This window comes from Acomys russatus, chromosome 14 (assembly GCF_903995435.1).
Source record: "Acomys russatus chromosome 14, mAcoRus1.1, whole genome shotgun sequence".
NCBI lineage: Eukaryota > Metazoa > Chordata > Mammalia > Rodentia > Muridae > Acomys > Acomys russatus.
The window spans coordinates 58521189-58538901 of record NC_067150.1 but is presented as its reverse complement, the minus strand read 5'-3'; the positions used below and the strand labels follow the sequence as shown (position 1 = coordinate 58538901).

General features: G+C 49.6%; 1 protein-coding gene across 1 annotated transcript in view; it reads left to right on the top strand.

Annotated features, from left to right (window-relative positions):
- Positions 1-17713, top strand: part of Tln2 (talin 2) — a 419972-nt gene that overhangs the window by 311244 nt on the left and 91015 nt on the right. Inside the window, exons 30-33 of the mRNA XM_051156732.1 lie at positions 630-749; positions 2668-2865; positions 3900-4039; positions 16195-16288. Of these exons, the coding sequence (XP_051012689.1) occupies positions 630-749; positions 2668-2865; positions 3900-4039; positions 16195-16288 (552 nt within the window). The remainder of the gene's footprint in view (positions 1-629; positions 750-2667; positions 2866-3899; positions 4040-16194; positions 16289-17713) is intronic.

Sequence of the window (17713 nt, the reverse complement as noted above, 5' to 3'; positions counted from 1 at the left end):
TCTTGACATGGGACCAGGAAGATGATTTAGATTAAATAGAATGCTTACCGCCTTTCCCCGGCTTCCCTTTTGACTTAGATAGCCAGAGCATACAGCCAGGGAGCCGTGTCAGTCTTCCTGAAAGGTAGCAGCAGGAGGGCATCGTCAGGTTGAGTGGGAGGTACCCTCTTTACCTCTTGTTGTGAAAGTGCCATCTTGAGGTATGTCAGCACCAGAGGTTCACTGAGAAGAACCAGTCACAGTTTAGCTATGCTCCAAAGGCCTTAAGTGCAGCGTCAACCTTGGGGACCTCAGCAGGGCTCTAGAGAGGGGAGCCATTTCTGTTTCTTGTAACAGAGGTGCCCGTACTCTAGGAACGGGCCTCATGTTAGAGAATTCTGGGTTTGGGTTTCAGAGCCGTGGCATGTGCAGCACCTAGACTGCCACCCCCAACACCAGAGGAGCAGAGACCAGAGACCTGGCCAAGGTAATGTAATTTTAGGTGACAATGTTGTGTGGCTGCCGGGAGGATCATTCTCCTGTTGACGTCAGCTCTGCATATTTTTTCTGCTCTTTCTCAGCAAAATGCGCAAAGGCGTTTGCACTGGAAGTGGCTTCCTTACGATGTTTCCCTCCCTCTGTGTGTGCAGGTGGCCAAAGCCGTGTCCCACTCCCTGAACAACTGCGTGAACTGCCTCCCCGGACAAAAGGATGTAGACGTCGCCTTGAAGAGCATCGGGGAGTCCAGCAAGAAGCTGCTTGTCGATTCGGTAAGGCCCTTGCCTGGGGAGGGGTGCCTGGTGTCTATCCCTGCAAGAATCGAGTATGACCTCCCCTTCCCTGGAGTCTCTGAGCATCTAGCCTTTCCCTGGAGTCCTGTTTCTACCATTTTCTATTTCCTTTCTGGTCAACAAAGTTCTCCAGGGAGGGCCCATCGGGGAGGAGTTTGTACAGGTGTGAGTACACGTGTGCATGTAGGCTCATGGGCAGCTTCAGGTGTCATTCCTTGGATACTTTCCACTTTTCCTTTGAGGCTGGGTCTCCCAGTGGCCTGTAACGTCGTCAGGTAGGTGAAGCTGGTTGGTCAGTGAACTTCCCATCCTACTGTCACCAGGGTTACATGTGTACACCACCACGCCCAGATTTTTATGTAGGTTTTGGGGGGAATCAAACTCCAGTTTTCATACTTGTAAGGCAATGCCTTTATCGACGTAACCATCTCCCTGGCCCCCGGGTTGGAGCTTTGAACACTACCTTTTTTTTTTTTTTTTTTTCTCGAGTACGTGTTTGCTCTTGAGTCACTGGGTGGGACAGAGAAGAGGCTATGGTCATCTAGCTCCTTATCGGGCTCCAAGCACAGAGGGGCGTGTGTTTGAGACTAATTTTAAATGGTTTTTGCCTTGGGTCCCTTTCCTACCTGACTCTGAAGGAAGCAGGGCACTCATTTGTCTGCCTTCTTTTGGTCACAAATGTCCAGCCGTGTATGCGGGCACTTAGTCGAGCCTGCAACTCTGATGGCTATAATTCTACAAATAATACTGTACTGGTTGTGTGGCCCTTCCTCTTTTTAAGTTACTTACAGGGACCACTAATAAGACAAAAGTGACAGTTACTTGTTAGGAAGAATGTGATTTGAAGTTGGCTACCATCAAACCTCTTAGCTCTTAAAAAGCAGAAACTGAGATTTTCCATCATGAGAGACTCAAGATAGGGTGGAGACTAGAGCCAAGAGTTGAATTGCTTGGACATGAATCCTGGCCCTGCCATTTCAGTGAGGGTCCAGGCCTTGAGAATACATGCTCTCACCTCATTTAGCTCTCTGGTGTCTGTAAAGTAGGCTTTTCTGTAAGTGTGAGTGTTGGGTGGATATGTGGGTGGATGGATGGATGGATGGATGGATGGATGGATGGATGGATGGATGATGGATAGATGGGGTGGATGGATGGATGGATGGGTAGATGCATGGATGGATGAATAGATGGATGGGTGGGTGGGTGGATGGATGGATGGATGGGTGGGTGGGTGGGTGGATACGTGGGTGGATGGATGGATGGATGGATGGATTGATGGGGGTGGATGGGTGGATGCATGGATGGATGGATGGATGGATGGATGGGAGGAGATATGTGTAAGGTTCAGCTTAACATATGCTCACACTGCAGAGCCTTTCGTATAATCCAGAGACATGCATGGCCGCTTCAAGGGATGGTTGAGGGGAACGCTCTTATTGTAGTTATGAGGGAAATTACGACAGAGGAATCTGGAAGAGTCCAGAGCAGGAAGAGAAAGCAGTAAACTGAGCATGACCAGCAGACGTGACCAGGACTAGAGGAGTCCAGTGGAGAGGGAGGGAGGAAGTGAGAAAAGAGAATGGGCCAAGAGAGGAAGACGAAAGAGAGAGAGAGAGATAACCAGGAGAGTACATGGCTGAAGAGAAGTTTAGGGTTAGGCGTAGAGTGAGAAAAGCCACAGGTACCCATCATTCTGAGAGAGCCTGGATGCCAGCATGCGCTTTGGTATACTAACAGGCACAACACTTAGCCATTTGTTTCTTTTGGACCTGCCATCTTATAGTTGGGTGAGTCAGAAGCACAGCCCTGGGCAGCCACCGTTCCTTTCACAATACCTCCCCTTGCCCCTCTTACACAAGGTAAAACTTCCCGTGGCATGTGCCTTTTGTCCCCATAGCTACCTCCGAGTACAAAGCCTTTCCAAGAAGCCCAGAGTGAGCTGAACCAGGCTGCAGCTGATCTGAACCAGTCTGCTGGGGAAGTTGTCCACGCCACACGGGGCCAGAGTGGAGAGCTGGCAGCCGCTTCAGGAAAGTTCAGCGATGACTTTGACGAGTTCCTGGACGCTGGCATTGAGATGGCTGGCCAGGCGCAGGTGTGTGGGAAAGCGGGTTGTGTCACTCCCCTGAGCCTCCTTGCTCCGGTGGGCCATCCAGCTGAGAGCAGCTGGGTGAATGGGAAACAGGACCCTGTAAACAAGCTACAGCATCTTACTTGACTGCATTGGAAATTCTGTGACCTCACAGGCTTGGCATGCCCAGCGATGCTGGGGGTGATGGTGACTGTTTCCCACGGTCCACCAGCAGAGCCTATATCCTTTACCTTTGTGGGGCAGCTTGGGAGCAGGGGGCATTTTTATCGGCAATGAGATGAGGTAAATGCGTCAGCTGAACATACCTGTGCGCGCGGGCGCGTGTGTATTTGGTGGAGTCACTTGAATGGGTTACATCTGGTATTTTCAGGTGATTAAAAATGATCTCATTCAGAAAGAGAGATGAGCCACTTATTATAGTTAAGAAACATGACCGCTCTGGCATCAGATTGCAGAACTGGTTTTTTTGTTTGTTTGTTTGTTCATTTGTTTGCTTTGTTTTGTTCTTTAGGTTTTATGAACTCCCAGAAAAGATATCCAGGGTGTGTCTTGTTACATTTTCTACACAGGGCAATTTGTCAGTTAGCAAGCTGGGTTGGAAATGTGCTCTTCCCCAGTCGGACACCTCTGGGATGCTGTCAGCCCTGATTTTCCACACAGCGCTGGCCGGTTGTGCCAGGATGGGATGTACAAGCCGCCTGACAACTCCAGCATTGTTGAGCAAGATGCTCGAATCGTTGCCCAGCCTGTGTACTGGTGTGGCTCAGCCATTCTTCTCCTCTCGGCCCCTTAACACTGCAGTGTAACAAGGCGGCAGAGCTCCTGGCTGACCCATTTAGACATGCCTTTCCTTCCCTGCCTCGCGCATCTTCCCTCTGAGCATCTGTCTGAGGATGACTCTGGTGACACATCTGCAGACCGACTGCCCTGATGTCGTTTCTTTCTCCACCTCGGGAGTTGTTCCTGGCCCATGGAGTGCTGCTTTCTGGAAAGCTGTGCTCAGTCTCAGCTGACTCTGTTTCCTTTTGACCCTCCAGACGAAGGAAGACCAGATGCAAGTGATCGGGAACCTGAAGAACATCTCTATGGCGTCCAGCAAGCTCCTGTTGGCCGCCAAGTCGCTCTCTGTAGATCCTGGAGCTCCTAATGCAAAGAATCTTCTGGCTGCAGCTGCAAGGTAAGAGCGGGACAAGATGTGCTTTGTGGACGCGTAAACAATCCTGCCGAATGTGAAGGGTGTGCCCAGCATCCTGCCCGTTTGGCTGGGTGAAGAGTCGCTGGTGTCCTTGTTGGAGGCAGAGTAAATTGATGGACTCAAATCCTGGCGCTTTGTCAAATTAACTCATTCCTCTATATTTTGGCCCACTGAGAGTGTCTCCCGTCTTTCCAGATGGGCTTTTCGGCTCTTACTTAGGCTGCATTGCCTTGTAAACATCATGGTTTAAGGAGATTATAATTTTTTCTTTTTCATTTTTATGTCTGTATAATGTGTGTTCACATGTATGAAGGCCTGACGGTGGCCTTGGGGATCACCTCTGAGCTCACTCTATTGATCTTCTATCTTACTTATTGATCCAGGGTCTCTTATCAAACCCAGTGTCTGCCAGTAGGGCGAGGCTCACTATCCTGCCTGCTCTGAGGAGCCCTGTCTCCATCCGCCAAGGCTAGAGTTACAGGCGGGCCACCACATCTGCTTGGCACTGTACTTAGGCTCTGGGAATCGGAGCACTGGTCCTCATGCATGCTCAGCAAGCCTCTGAACCACTGAGCCATCTCCCCAGCCCCTACATAGGTTGTTTAAAGCAGTGTTGTGTAGTTCAGATTTTGCAAGAAGTATATGCTCGGGGCCGGGTGGTGGTGGCGCACGCCTTTAATCCTAGCACTTGGGAGACTGAGGCAGGTGGATCTCTGAGTTTGAGGCCAGCCTGGTCTACAGCACAAGTTCCAGGACAGTTAGAGCTGTTACACAGAGAAACTCTGTCTGGGGGAGGGGGGAGAGGAGGAGGAGGAGGAGTGGTGGTGTATGCTCACTGAAATAGCCACTGGGAAATATTTGCAAGCTTGAGCCATTCTGTAGACACTGGGCATGTGCCGCATGCTGCTTTCTGTGCTGGGTTGGATTATATATACCCCACCTATCACTTGCAGGAGGGAGACCTAGTTTAGGGCCAGTGGGGTGACAATGGGTGTACACTGGTTTTGAACGGAATTAAAACATGAAACCAAGTTTGGGGTGACTTCAGCACCCTCCCCTCCAGCTTTTGCTCCACAGCCAGCAGCACTGTGACACGCCAGCTCAGTAGGATCGGCTGCTGGTTTGTGTGGCCCTGGGCTGCAGTGATGGCCCAGGACCATACCATTTTACAATAAGCAGTCTCCGTTCCTTTCCCCAGACTTCAGTCAAAAGCTATGCTGTGATCCTGCGGTGATGTGTGTGTGTGTGTGTGTGTGTGTGTGTGTGTGTGTGTGTGTGTGTGTGTGTGTGTGTGTGTGTGTATGTATATATATATAGGAGATATATATATCCTCAGCGTTGTTTCATATCACGTGATGTGTAGCAATGCCGGGGCTGGTGACGCATTAATTGAGAGGTGACTTGGGGACCATGGAATAAGGGGAAGGCTTTTCAAGATGTAAACATTGGCGATAAGCTTCAATTCTGTTTGCATTTTATTCATTTTTGTTTGTTTAATCATGTATTTATTTTGAGACAGGATCTCTCTGTGTAGCCCTCACTGGCCAGGAACTCCCTGTGTAGACTAGTCTGGCCTGGAACTCCCAGAGATGTGCTTGCCTCTGCATCCCCCGTCCCCAGTGTTAGGATCAAAGGCATGCACTTAGCTTGCATTTGATTTTTAGTTTCTTTTTGTTTATTTGTTTGTTTGTTTTGTTTTATTGTTGTCGTTCTAGTCTTCAAGCTGCCTGAGTTCAAATCCCTGAACTCTAATCTAAGACGCTTTAATAGTTCACCTGCTTGGTCAGGTGTTCACGCCTCAGCCTGCCCAAGCTTTGCTGCCTGTTACGTGGAGCACAGTGGCAGCTGCCACCAACAGTGTTTAGCCTCAATGGTACTGATATTGGCATCCTAGATTTTTAAGTTCTGTGTTTGCCTTTTTCATGGAGGTTTGGCAGTTCTCTGGCAAGCCGTTGGGTTTATTCATTTAACTTCTGGATTAGCTGTTGTCTCTCGGCTGTGGTCATATATCCAACAAGAGCAACCTACGGAAACAAGAGTTTATCCTGGCTCACAGGGTGAGAGGCTAGAGTCCATCGTGGCAGGGACGTCATGGCAGCAGGACAGTGAGGCCAACTGGCCACATTGGCTCTGCTGTCAGTGAAGGCTTGGGCCTGGACCCCAGCCCACGGAATGTTGCCACCCACAGAGTGGTCCTTCTTACCAGTGTTAACCCACTCAGAGAATTCCTCACCATCATGCGTGGTGCTCTGTCTCCTGGATGATTCTAGACCCTGTGACGTTGACAGTCAATATGAACCACTGGAGCTGCAGGTACATTTAGTGGCAAACAATAGCCAGAGCCACAGAAAACTGCAAAATGATGCTCTCGCCAGTCTACTCTGATCTACGTCTCACTTGTGATTGCTCTGGTCAAACAGGTGCTCTTCCTTGACAGTGGTGGCAGGGACAGGCTAGGTCTATTCTATTCCATGCCCGCCTCTTTCAAGGCTTCTTCTTTCTTAATTTTTTTTTCCCCTGCCAAGAGCCTTTGGGAAAGACAACTGATGTTTCCAGGTGTCTGAACTCTGATTTGAATTTTTTTTATCGTCATTTTCTTTGCATCATTTCCGAGTTGTAGTTTCCAGCTTAAATGAGCTGTTCACTCTCTTAAACTGTGGGAAGAAAGGGGAGAATATAAATTGGCTTTTAAAAAAAATCCAACTATAAGAAGGCCACACAGACCAGGAAAGAATTGTGGCTCCAGGTGTTCACAGGCCCCCTAGTGGTGGCACTGAGAACAGGAGCCCAGATGAAACAGCTCAGCCTGTTACCCAGCTTTCAGCCTGACAGTGAATACAGAACTGGAGCGGTTTAAAGCTTGGAGGCACTCAAAACATCTCACATGAGAGTGTTGTGTGGAATGGAAGTGATGCAGTGGCTGGCACCTCCCTCGTGATGTCTTGATGTGCTTTGCTTCTTTCTGTTCCTGGGTGGTTCTTCAGCAAGCTCCAGTGGAGATACAAGCTTTGTCTGATTAGGGGGTCATCTGTTCATGTTGTTTCATAGGATATATTATATATTCTGACAGGGGCCAAGGCCAGCATTAGTGCTGGATACTGGGTATTGAGTGTACACGTACAAGCCTATAGCGTCCTCAGCCTTCAAGTCCACGGTCCTCTTTAGTCTGGCAACAGCCCAGCCCTGGGTACAGAAGTTGCTTATAAAGAAGACATTGATGTTGTCCCTTGCTCGCCTCTGAGCTCCACTTCAGCACCTCAGGGGTTTATGGCATCTGTGGGAAAGGAGTTGGGTTCTGTCTTGTGCCCATCTTGGTCATCTCCTATGTGGCTGGTCAGGCTCTAGCTCTTGTCTGCCAAGTCAGGCGGAGCTGGAGAGCTTCTGTCTACCATTCATCCGGTTCTCCACCCACCCAGGGGCTGGTCTGTTGGCCTGATGCTCCTTGACCTTGGGCCTGGTGCAGCTGCAGGAAGGGCTTGTGCCCTCTGAGCACTGTCTCCGCCGACTGGTGTCAGTGTGCATACCCTGACCACAGGGACAGCTGCCCGGCTGTCTTAATGTCTTCGGAGGGTCCCTAGGAAACAGAGACTCTTCCTGTCCCCTTGGTTCCTGTCTTCCCATCATCTCCTGTGACAGAGAGAGACTGTGACAGGGGGAGTGACACAGCAAACTGCACAAAGGGAGATGGCCTGCACCAGATAAAAGAGAAAAATGAAGGTGGCAGCCCTTGTGCAGAGCCAGGCGTCGAGCTCAGCAGGGACTCTTCCGATGTCCTGAGTCCCCTCATTCAGACCTCCCTTTGGGCAGAATTCTGTCCCATGTTTGAGACTGGTTTTTGTTCTTGTTTTTCCAGCTTTTATCTGGCTTTGTCTCCTTTCTTCTGTGGTCTTGATCCTCCAGCCACACTGCCAACACCTTGCAAATCTCTAAGCTTTGGGTACATAAGGCCCCAGGAATGCTTACAGGAAACTCATTGCCCTTTTCCTCCCTCCCTTGAGGAAGAGGCCAGTCATGTGGTTTTTCTCCACAGTTTTAACAGATGACTTTTTACCTTGTGATGGTTCTAGCACTTAGGAGGCCGAGACAGGAGAGTGTGAGTTTGTGGCCAGCCTGCACGACGTAGTAAGACTCTGTCTCAAGTGAGTGGGTTTAAAAAAAAAAATCCCAGGGCTAGAGAGATGGCTCAGGAGTTAAGAGCACCACCTGCTCTTCCAGAGGTCCTGAGTTCAATTCCCAGCAACTACATGGTGGCTCACAATCATCTGTAATGAGATTTGGTGCCCTCCTCTGGCCTTTAGGTATAAAGCACTCATATACATTAAATAAATAAATAAATAAATAAATAAGTCTTTTTAAAATCCCAGCCTTTGACTTGAGTTGACTCGAGTTGAGTCAGTTCACTATCTAGGACATAGGTGACTTGCTTTAGAGTCCACTTTTAACCTCTAAGGTTGCAGATCTCGTTCTTTAAATATACCTAGATAAAACACAACATGAGAAAACACAATCTGTAGAGTGTGATGTATGACTGTTTAGCCTATCTTGGTGCGGGGGGGGGGGCGTGTATGTGCGTGTACTTGTATGGGGATGGGGGGGTGTATGTGCGTGTACTTGTATGAGGGTGGGGGGGTGTATGTGCGTGTACTTGTATGAGGGTGGGGGGGGTATGTGCGTGTACTTGTATGAGGGTGGGGGGTGTATGTGCGTGTACTTGTATGAGGGTGGGGGGGTGTATGTGCGTGTACTTGTATGAGGGTGGGGGGTGTATGTGCGTGTACTTGTATGAGGGTGGGGGGTGTATGTGCATGTACTTGTATGGGGGTGGGGGGTGTATGTGCGTGTACTTGTATGAGGGTGGGGGGTGTATGTGCGTGTACTTGTATGAGGGTGGGGGGGTGTATGTGCGTGTACTTGTATGAGGGTGGGGGGGTGTATGTGCGTGTACTTGTATGAGGGTGAGGGGGTGTATGTGCGTGTACTTGTATGGGGGTGGGGGCGGTGTATGTGCGTGTACTTGTATGAGGGTGGGGGGGTGTATGTCCGTGTACTTGTATGGGGGTGGGGGTGGTGTATGTGCATGTACTTGTATGGGCGTGGGGGGGTGTATGTGCGTGTACTTGTATGGGGGTGGGGGCGGTGTATGTGCGTGTACTTGTATGGGGGTGGGGGGGGTGTATGTGCGTGTACTTGTATGAGGGTGAGGGGGTGTATGTCCGTGTACTTGTATGGGGGTGGGGGTGGTGTATGTGCATGTACTTGTATGGGCGTGGGGGGGTGTATGTGCGTGTACTTGTATGAGGGTGGGGGGGTGTATGTGCGTGTACTTGTATGGGGGTGGGGGCGGTGTATGTGCGTGTACTTGTATGAGGGTGGGGGGGGTGTATGTGCGTGTACTTGTATGGGGGTGGGGGCGGTGTATGTGCGTGTACTTGTATGAGGGTGGGGGGTGTATGTGCGTGTACTTGTATGAGGGTGAGGGGGTGTATGTGCGTGTACTTGTATGGGCGTGGGGGGGTGTATGTGCGTGTACTTGTATGAGGGTGAGGGGGTGTATGTCCGTGTACTTGTATGGGGGGGGGGTGGTGTATGTGCGTGTACTTGTATGGGCGTGGGGGGGTGTATGTGCGTGTACTTGTATGAGGGTGGGGGGGTGTATGTGCGTGTACTTGTATGAGGGTGGGGGGTGTATGTGCGTGTACTTGTATGAGGGTGGGGGGGTGTATGTGCGTGTACTTGTATGAGGGTGAGGGGGTGTATGTGCGTGTACTTGTATGAGGGTGGGGGGTGTATGTGCGTGTACTTGTATGAGGGTGAGGGGGGTGTATGTGCGTGTACTTGTATGAGGGTGGGGGGGTGTATGTGCGTGTACTTGTATGAGGGTGAGGGGGTGTATGTGCGTGTACTTGTATGAGGGTGAGGGGGTGTATGTGCGTGTACTTGTATGAGGGTGGGGGGGTGTATGTGCGTGTACTTGTATGGGGGTGGGGGCGGTGTATGTGCGTGTACTTGTATGAGGGTGAGGGGGTGTATGTCCGTGTACTTGTATGGGGGTGGGGGTGGTGTATGTGCGTGTACTTGTATGAGGGTGGGGGGGTGTATGTCCGTGTACTTGTATGGGGGTGGGGGCGGTGTATGTGCGTGTACTTGTATGAGGGTGGGGGGTGTATGTGCGTGTACTGGTATGAGGGTGGGCGGTGTATGTGCGTGTACTTGTATAGGGTGGGCGGTGTATGTGCGTGTACTTGTATGAGGGTGGGCGGTGTATGTGCGTGTACTTGTATGAGGGTGGGCGGTGTATGTGCGTGTACTTGTATGAGGGTGGGCGGTGTATGTGCGTGTACTTGTATGAGGGTGGGCGGTGTATGTGCGTGTACTTGTATGAGGGTGGGCGGTGTATGTGCGTGTACTTGTATGGGGGTGGGGGGTGTATGTGCGTGTACTTGTATGAGGGTGGGGGGTGTATGTGCGTGTACTTGTATGAGGGTGGGGGGGTGTATGTGCGTGTACTTGTATGGGGGTGGGGGGGTGTATGTGCGTGTACTTGTATGAGGGTGGGGGGGTGTATGTGCGTGTACTTGTATGGGGGGGGGGGGTGTATGTGCGTGTACTTGTATGAGGGTGGGCGGTGTATGTGCGTGTACTTGTATGAGGGTGGGTGGTGTATGTGCGTGTACTTGTATGGGGGTCGGGGGGTGTATGTGCGTGTACTTGTATGAGGGTGGGGGGGTGTATGTGCGTGTACTTGTATGGGGGTGGGGGGGTGTATGTGCGTGTACTTGTATGAGGGTGGGGGGTGTATGTGCGTGTACTTGTATGAGGGTGGGGTGGTGTATGTGCGTGTACTTGTATGGGGGTGGGGGGGTGTATGTGCGTGTACTTGTATGAGGGTGGGGGGGTGTATGTGCGTGTACTTGTATGAGGGTGGGGGGTGTATGTGCGTGTACTTGTATGAGGGTGGGGGGGTGTATGTGCGTGTACTTGTATGAGGGTGGGGGGGTGTATGTGCGTGTACTTGTATGAGGGTGGGGGCGGTGTATGTGCATGTACTTGTATGAGGGTGGGGGGGTGTATGTGCGTGTACTTGTATGAGGGTGGGGGGGTGTATGTGCGTGTACTTGTATGAGGGTGGGGGCAGTGTATGTGCGTGTACTTGTATGAGGGTGGGTGGGTGTATGTGCGTGTACTTGTATGAGGGTGGGGGGGGTGTGCGTGTACTTGTATGAGGGGGGGGGGGGTGTATGTGCGTGTACTTGTATGAGGGTGGGGGGTGTGTGCGTGTACTTGTATGAGGGTGGGGGTGTATGTGCGTGTACTTGTATGAGGGTGGGGGGTTGTATGTGCGTGTACTTGTATGAGGGTGGGGGGTGTGTGTGCGTGTACTTGTATGAGGGTGGGGGGTTGTATGTGCGTGTACTTGTATGAGGGTGGGGGGGTGTATGTGCGTGTACTTGTATGGGGGTGGGGGGTGTATGTGCGTGTACTTGTATGAGGGTGGGGGGTGTATGTGCGTGTACTTGTATGAGGTGTATGTGGGTTGTAGGGTGGGGGGTGTATGTGCGTGTACTTGTATGGGGGTGGGGGGTGTATGTGCGTGTACTTGTATGAGGGTGGGGGGGTGTATGTGTGTGTACTTGTATGAGGGTGGGGGGGTGTATGTGCGTGTACTTGTATGAGGGTGGGGGGTGTATGTGCGTGTACTTGTATGAGGTTGGGGGGGGTGTATGTGTGTGTACTTGTATGAGGGTGGGGGAGTGTATGTGCGTGTACTTGTATGAGGGTGGGGGGTGTATGTGCGTGTACTTGTATGAGGGTGGGGGGTGTATGTGCGTGTACTTGTATGAGGGTGAGGGGGTGTATGTGCGTGTACTTGTATGAGGGTGGGGGGTGTATGTGCGTGTACTTGTATGAGGGTGGGGGGTGTATGTGCGTGTACTTGTATGAGGGTGGGGGGTGTATGTGCGTGTACTTGTATGAGGGTGAGGGGGTGTATGTGCGTGTACTTGTATGAGGGTGGGGGGTGTATGTGCGTGTACTTGTATGAGGGTGGGGGGTGTGTGCGTGTACTTGTATGAGGGTGGGGGGGTGTATGTGCGTGTACTTGTATGGGGTGGGGGGGTGTATGTGCGTGTACTTGTATGAGGGTGGGTGGGTGTATGTGCGTGTACTTGTATGAGGGTGGGGGGTGTGTGCGTGTACTTGTATGAGGGTGGGGGGGGTGTATGTGCGTGTACTTGTATGAGGGTGGGGGGTGTATTTGCGTGTACTTGTATGAGGGTGGGGGGGTGTGTACATGTACGTGTGGAGGGCAGTGATTAAGTTAAGCATCTTACTCAGGCACGCTCTGTCTTACCTTTTGAGCCAAGATTTCTCATTGAACATGGAGCTCATAGTCTTACTTAGACTACTTGGCCATCCAGACCCAGGCACTCTCCTTGTCTCCGCTTCCCCTGTGTGGGGGTTACAGGTTTGCACTGCTGCACCCTGCTTTTTACGTGGGTGCTGGCATCTGGACTCAATGTCATCCCTACACAGCAAGTGTTTTACCAACAGAGCCATCTCCCCAGCCCACACACATATATATGTATATATATAACCATTAACAATCTGGTAAAAATAATAACTAGAGATCAGACTATTTGGATTTACAGAGCCCAGATCCTGCCTGTTTCAGTGACATTGTCTATTATAATATAAATTGGTCAATTTATATTTTTTTGAGATTTGTTACAACTTATCTTTTAAACCAACAGTATGAACTCACCAGCAACCTTTTGACGTGTTTTGCGCTCTCGTTTCCCTGTGCATCTTTGTATTAAGGGTAGACTCGTGCTGTAGAGACGGTTTTGTCAATTTTATTGTATTTAGGCATATGTTGCGAGCATTCTATTGTATTATGACTTTTAATGAGCACCCCCGAAACCACATTATGCCCTGCATACTTATTCCGCAGTCCTTTATGGGTGCACAGGCAACGTGACAGATTTAAGTGTTACTTCTTGTTGTCAAGTAGTGGCCCCTGGACCACTGAGTTGATATAGCTCTGTAATCCAGACTCTTAAGATGCCTTAGTCACACCTAAGTCACTCTGTCTGGTCATGGATCAATTACCTAAGTGACTCATTTAAATATGCACAGCCATGCCAACATTTTTGTAGTGTGTCTCACCACAAACTACTACTGTGCCTAGTTCCATTTGGTTTTGGGGTTTTCATTTTTTCCTTATCTCATCTTTTCATGTAAAAAAAGTTTCACAGCTACAAAAATAAGAGACTAGGGAAAGGAACCTCTTTCTCACAGTTCTGTTTCCTCTCAGTTCACCAGATGTAAACCCTTCCTATAGGAACAGGACAGTGGCACTCGTGAACTCACAACACTGTGGTCGCCTGCACACGGGTCGCCAGGCCACAGTCTAACCAGGGTGGGAGTAGGCTCCAGAGCTCCTACCCTGGTCGGAGGGCCTGTGGACAGTTCATGGCTTCGGGGGAGGAAGATTTCTTTAGGGGTCAGTTGAGCACACCCCTGTGCCTAGCCCACATCCACAAACTGGACAAACAACGTAATTAAAGTAGATGGGTGATTTTATGTTTTAAGGGTGAGATAGAGATGGATTGGGGCAAAGTTAAGTGGAAAAGGGGGCTTATCATTATATGAAATTCTGAAAAATATTTTGTAAATAATAGTGATAATTTTAATATATAAGCCAGATACAGAGGTGTAAAGACACTGATACAAGTACCTGAGATCAGATGGCTAGAACACGCAAGTGACTCAGTTGTCGTCATCACGGGATCCTGTATGTAAGCCTAGTGCTGAAGGTGGGACAGGGAGGGCAGCGAGAGAACAGACCTTGGGGCCTCCCTGGTGAGCTAACCTAGCCAGTCAGGGACTACCAGCTTCAAGGAGAGACCCTGTCCCAAAAACTAAGGTGCAGGGAGACGAACAGAGGAAGATGCGTGCACATGAACACATAAACAAATACACCATAGTCGCGCGCGCGCACACACACACACACGCACACACAGAGCAACACATTTAGGGAGGAGTAGATTTGATGGAAATTTTTTGTGACATGTGGAAATGAGGTCTAATGATCACGTTTTCACAATTCAGGACATTCCCTGACTACAGTGACACCTGCCAGCCTGTCCCCTCAGAAGTGCATCTTGAGAGTTGCCACATAGGACATGGCATTCGACTTTCTAAGGGACACTTCCAATGCATATTTTGTGAACTGTGCCCTCCCGGGTCACTGGGGCTAGGGTTTGCCCTGCAATCTTGGTCTGTCTCTTTCTCTTTATATGGCCGAAAACGTGATAACACCTTAATAGAACACTCTCCAACAAGCCACGGGCATCCATCCTACAACGACTATTTGGGGATTAAGTTGGAGAATGTTTTTCTTCCTGTCGTTCTCCCTAGCTAAGCTTAAAATGGAAAGCAGTATTTGGTCCCGTAAGTCAGCTAGTTGCCTTCATTCGGTAGCAGCAGCGTTTTCCATCTGATTTGGCATTCTGTGGCAAGCTGAGATGCCTGTTGGACTAATAAAATGGGGCTTTTTTTCCTATGAGATGGTGTTGCTTCCATCGGTCTCCTTTTGGTCTTTTGCTCTGGGTTGCTCCTCGGCTGTGGCAGGCCGGAAGTGTGAGTAGAATTCTGAGCTGTGCCAGAACTGTGAGCCTGTCGTAGCCCTGCAGAAGAGGGCTTTGGGTTGGCTCCAGAGTCACATAGGCGGGCATGGGTTTAAGTCCTATTCTGTACCTTATTTGGAGCTTCCTTGTAAAGCGTCATGGCCTCTTTTGGAGCCTTCATTTATGAAACTTAAGAGATTGATCGCTTTTACTGGCACATAGTATTTGTATATGTTTATTAATAAAGTATAATTCAGTACATGTGTACAGTGTGCAATGATGACATCAGCGACTAGCATTTCTTATGCCTCAATATTTATCATTTCTATGCAATTTCAAGACTTAATTTTTAATTTTTAAAAAGTGTGTGTGTGTGTGTGTGTGTGTGTGTGTGTGTGTGTGTACACATCTGAGTGTGGGTGCCAGTAGAGCTGCAGGCAGTTGTGAGCTGCCTGATACAGATACTAGAAACCAAGCTCAGGTCCTTTGCAGGAGCAGCGCCTTCTCTTCACCACTGAGCGTCTCTCCAGCCCCCTAAGACCGACTGTAGAACTATAATAAGGACAGTGTAATATTGGAGAAAGATTAGACCATAGGTCAATGGGACAGAAGAATCCAGAAGCAGACCCCAGGCCACCAGTGTAATTACAAAAGCAATTCAATGAAGGAAAGATGGCCTCTCAACAGGTTCTCTTAAAATAGTTAGACTTCTGTTTGTCCCTAAAGTAAAAGCAAAACTACAGCTTTTTTTTCCCACCTTGTAGAAACTAACTCAGAATGGAGCTTGAGTTTCTAAATTATCCACAACCCACAACAAGTTAAGCCAGGGGCTGCTCAGGAGAGTTGAATCTACACAGGGGAGAAAAAAAAATCTGTTTGCCTTATTAAGTTCTGAAAATAAAAATACATGTAAAATAATACTAGGGTCTCTGATCTAACGCTATTGCTGTTAGTGAAGCAAAATAGCTATGTTAAAGATTGGAATTTGGGAGGCTCCTCGGGCCTAGACAGCCACACCTTTTACTTGCAAAATGGGGGTTTTTAAGTCCTCGGCATATTTTGCTGTCTGCTTGCAGCATTTGAGAGCAATCAAAATATACCAAGGCTGCCCAGAACAGCCTGATTAGATAATCTTATTCCTTGAAGACTGCTGCAGAGAGTCCTGAAAATGGTGTCAGGGTGTTGGGAGCTTTGCTGTTGGGAGCTTCATTGTCTCCTCTGAATAGATCAAGATTGTCTTAATTTCTTAAGGGAATTGTTAGAGCCCCTGAGAAATCAGAAGCAAGGTGGAGAGTCTACCTCTCCTCCTCCCTGGGTGCCTTTTATTTGGGTTGTACAGAGAGAGCTTGTGGGAGAGGCCTCATGGGGACCACAGCCTAAAGACTCACTTGTTATCTCTGCTGAACTGGGTGACCAGTTGCTGAGGGCAATGGCTGAAACACATAAGCATGTAAAATAGTAAGATAAACCAGCAACACCCAGGCCCACGCCGTTCTGCTCTTGCCCTAGAGCTGTGACAGGAAGCATCAACCAGCTCATCACGCTCTGCACGCTGCAGGCCCCTGGGCAGAAGGAGTGTGACAACTCCCTGAGGGAGCTTGAGGTGAGTGCCCTGGAAGACGGTGGGGTGGGGACTCTGCGCTGATGTCCATGGGTCCCTGCTGCCCTCTATGGTGACTTGTCTCTCTTCCATCTTAGCCTTTTGTCTCTCCTAGGAAGCTGGGAGGTGATAGAGAAAGTGGCATTTTCTAGTATTTTCACCAGTGTTCTTCCTTTTCCTCTTGGGCCAACATGCAGTTTGTTAAAGGCTCTTTCAATTCAAATAGGAAGAGCGATGTTGAGTGTAGGCTGCCAATGAGCTAACTTTGCCTACAAAGCATTGAGGAGATTGTTCTCGGACAACTGGGAGAGAAATGGAGGATGGGCGTGGGTGAGGCAGTCCAGTTGGCGGAGTATTTGCTACAAACCAGGAGCACCTGAGTTCTAGACGTTGGGCATGGTAGTGGGGAGGTGAAGACAGGCTGATCCGCGAGACTTGCTTGTCAGACACCCTGGCCTACTTGGTGAGCTCCAGGCCAGTGAGAGACCTTGTCTCAACAAACAGAGTTGATGGCACATGAATGACACTGAAGTTGACCTCTTGTCTCCACACCGTGTGCACACAGCTACACACACGCACACACACACACACACACACACACACACACACACACAATTATTTCCACATACATTTGATTCCACCACATGCAGGGGACACACTAAAGGAGGTCAAAAGGAATATTTGCCATATTCATAACTTAGAAGTCTTCTAGTGGCACTTGTGGGTGGGTGCCTTTTGACTTACATTTATGGTGTGTGTTGCTATTTGAAATTCTGCATGGTTCTCATAGAAAGTCTTGGAGTAAAGAAAGCCATTGTGCCTTTACGCATCCGTAAAGCACTCCTTACCTACACAGATGCAATTGGATGGGCCCAGTGGTTATCCCAGTAGACACAGGCTGTTTGTACCTGTTGTTCTTAGTTTTGCTCACAGCTAGCATGGGTCTGACTTGGTGGGAGTATCCATGGCATCTTCTCAATGCTTGATCAAGGCCCTGATGAGAGTGGTGGGCAGAGTTGAAGTGAAAGGGGGCAGGACTGGAGCACTTGAAAAGTCTTTGGAGCGGTTCTTCCATGGTGTCCTAGCATGCCTTCCATTGCTGTAAAACGCCGTAGCCAAAAGCAACTTGGGGGAAGACGAGTTGGACTTGGCTTATAGATCAGCATTGAGGGAAGCCAAGGCAGGAACTCGAAGCCGACACCATAGAGCTGTGCTGCACACTGGCCTCTTCCCAGGCTTATGTTCCACTCATCTCTCTTGTACAGCCCAAGCCTATCTGCCTAGTAACAGCGCCACTCACGATGGGCTGGGCCTTCTTACATCAATTAGCAATCAGAAACATTCCCCAGTGATGTGCCCACAGTGTAGTCTCATGGAGGCAAGTCTTTAGCTGCGGTTCCCTGTCTCCAGGTGTGTTGGGGTAACAAC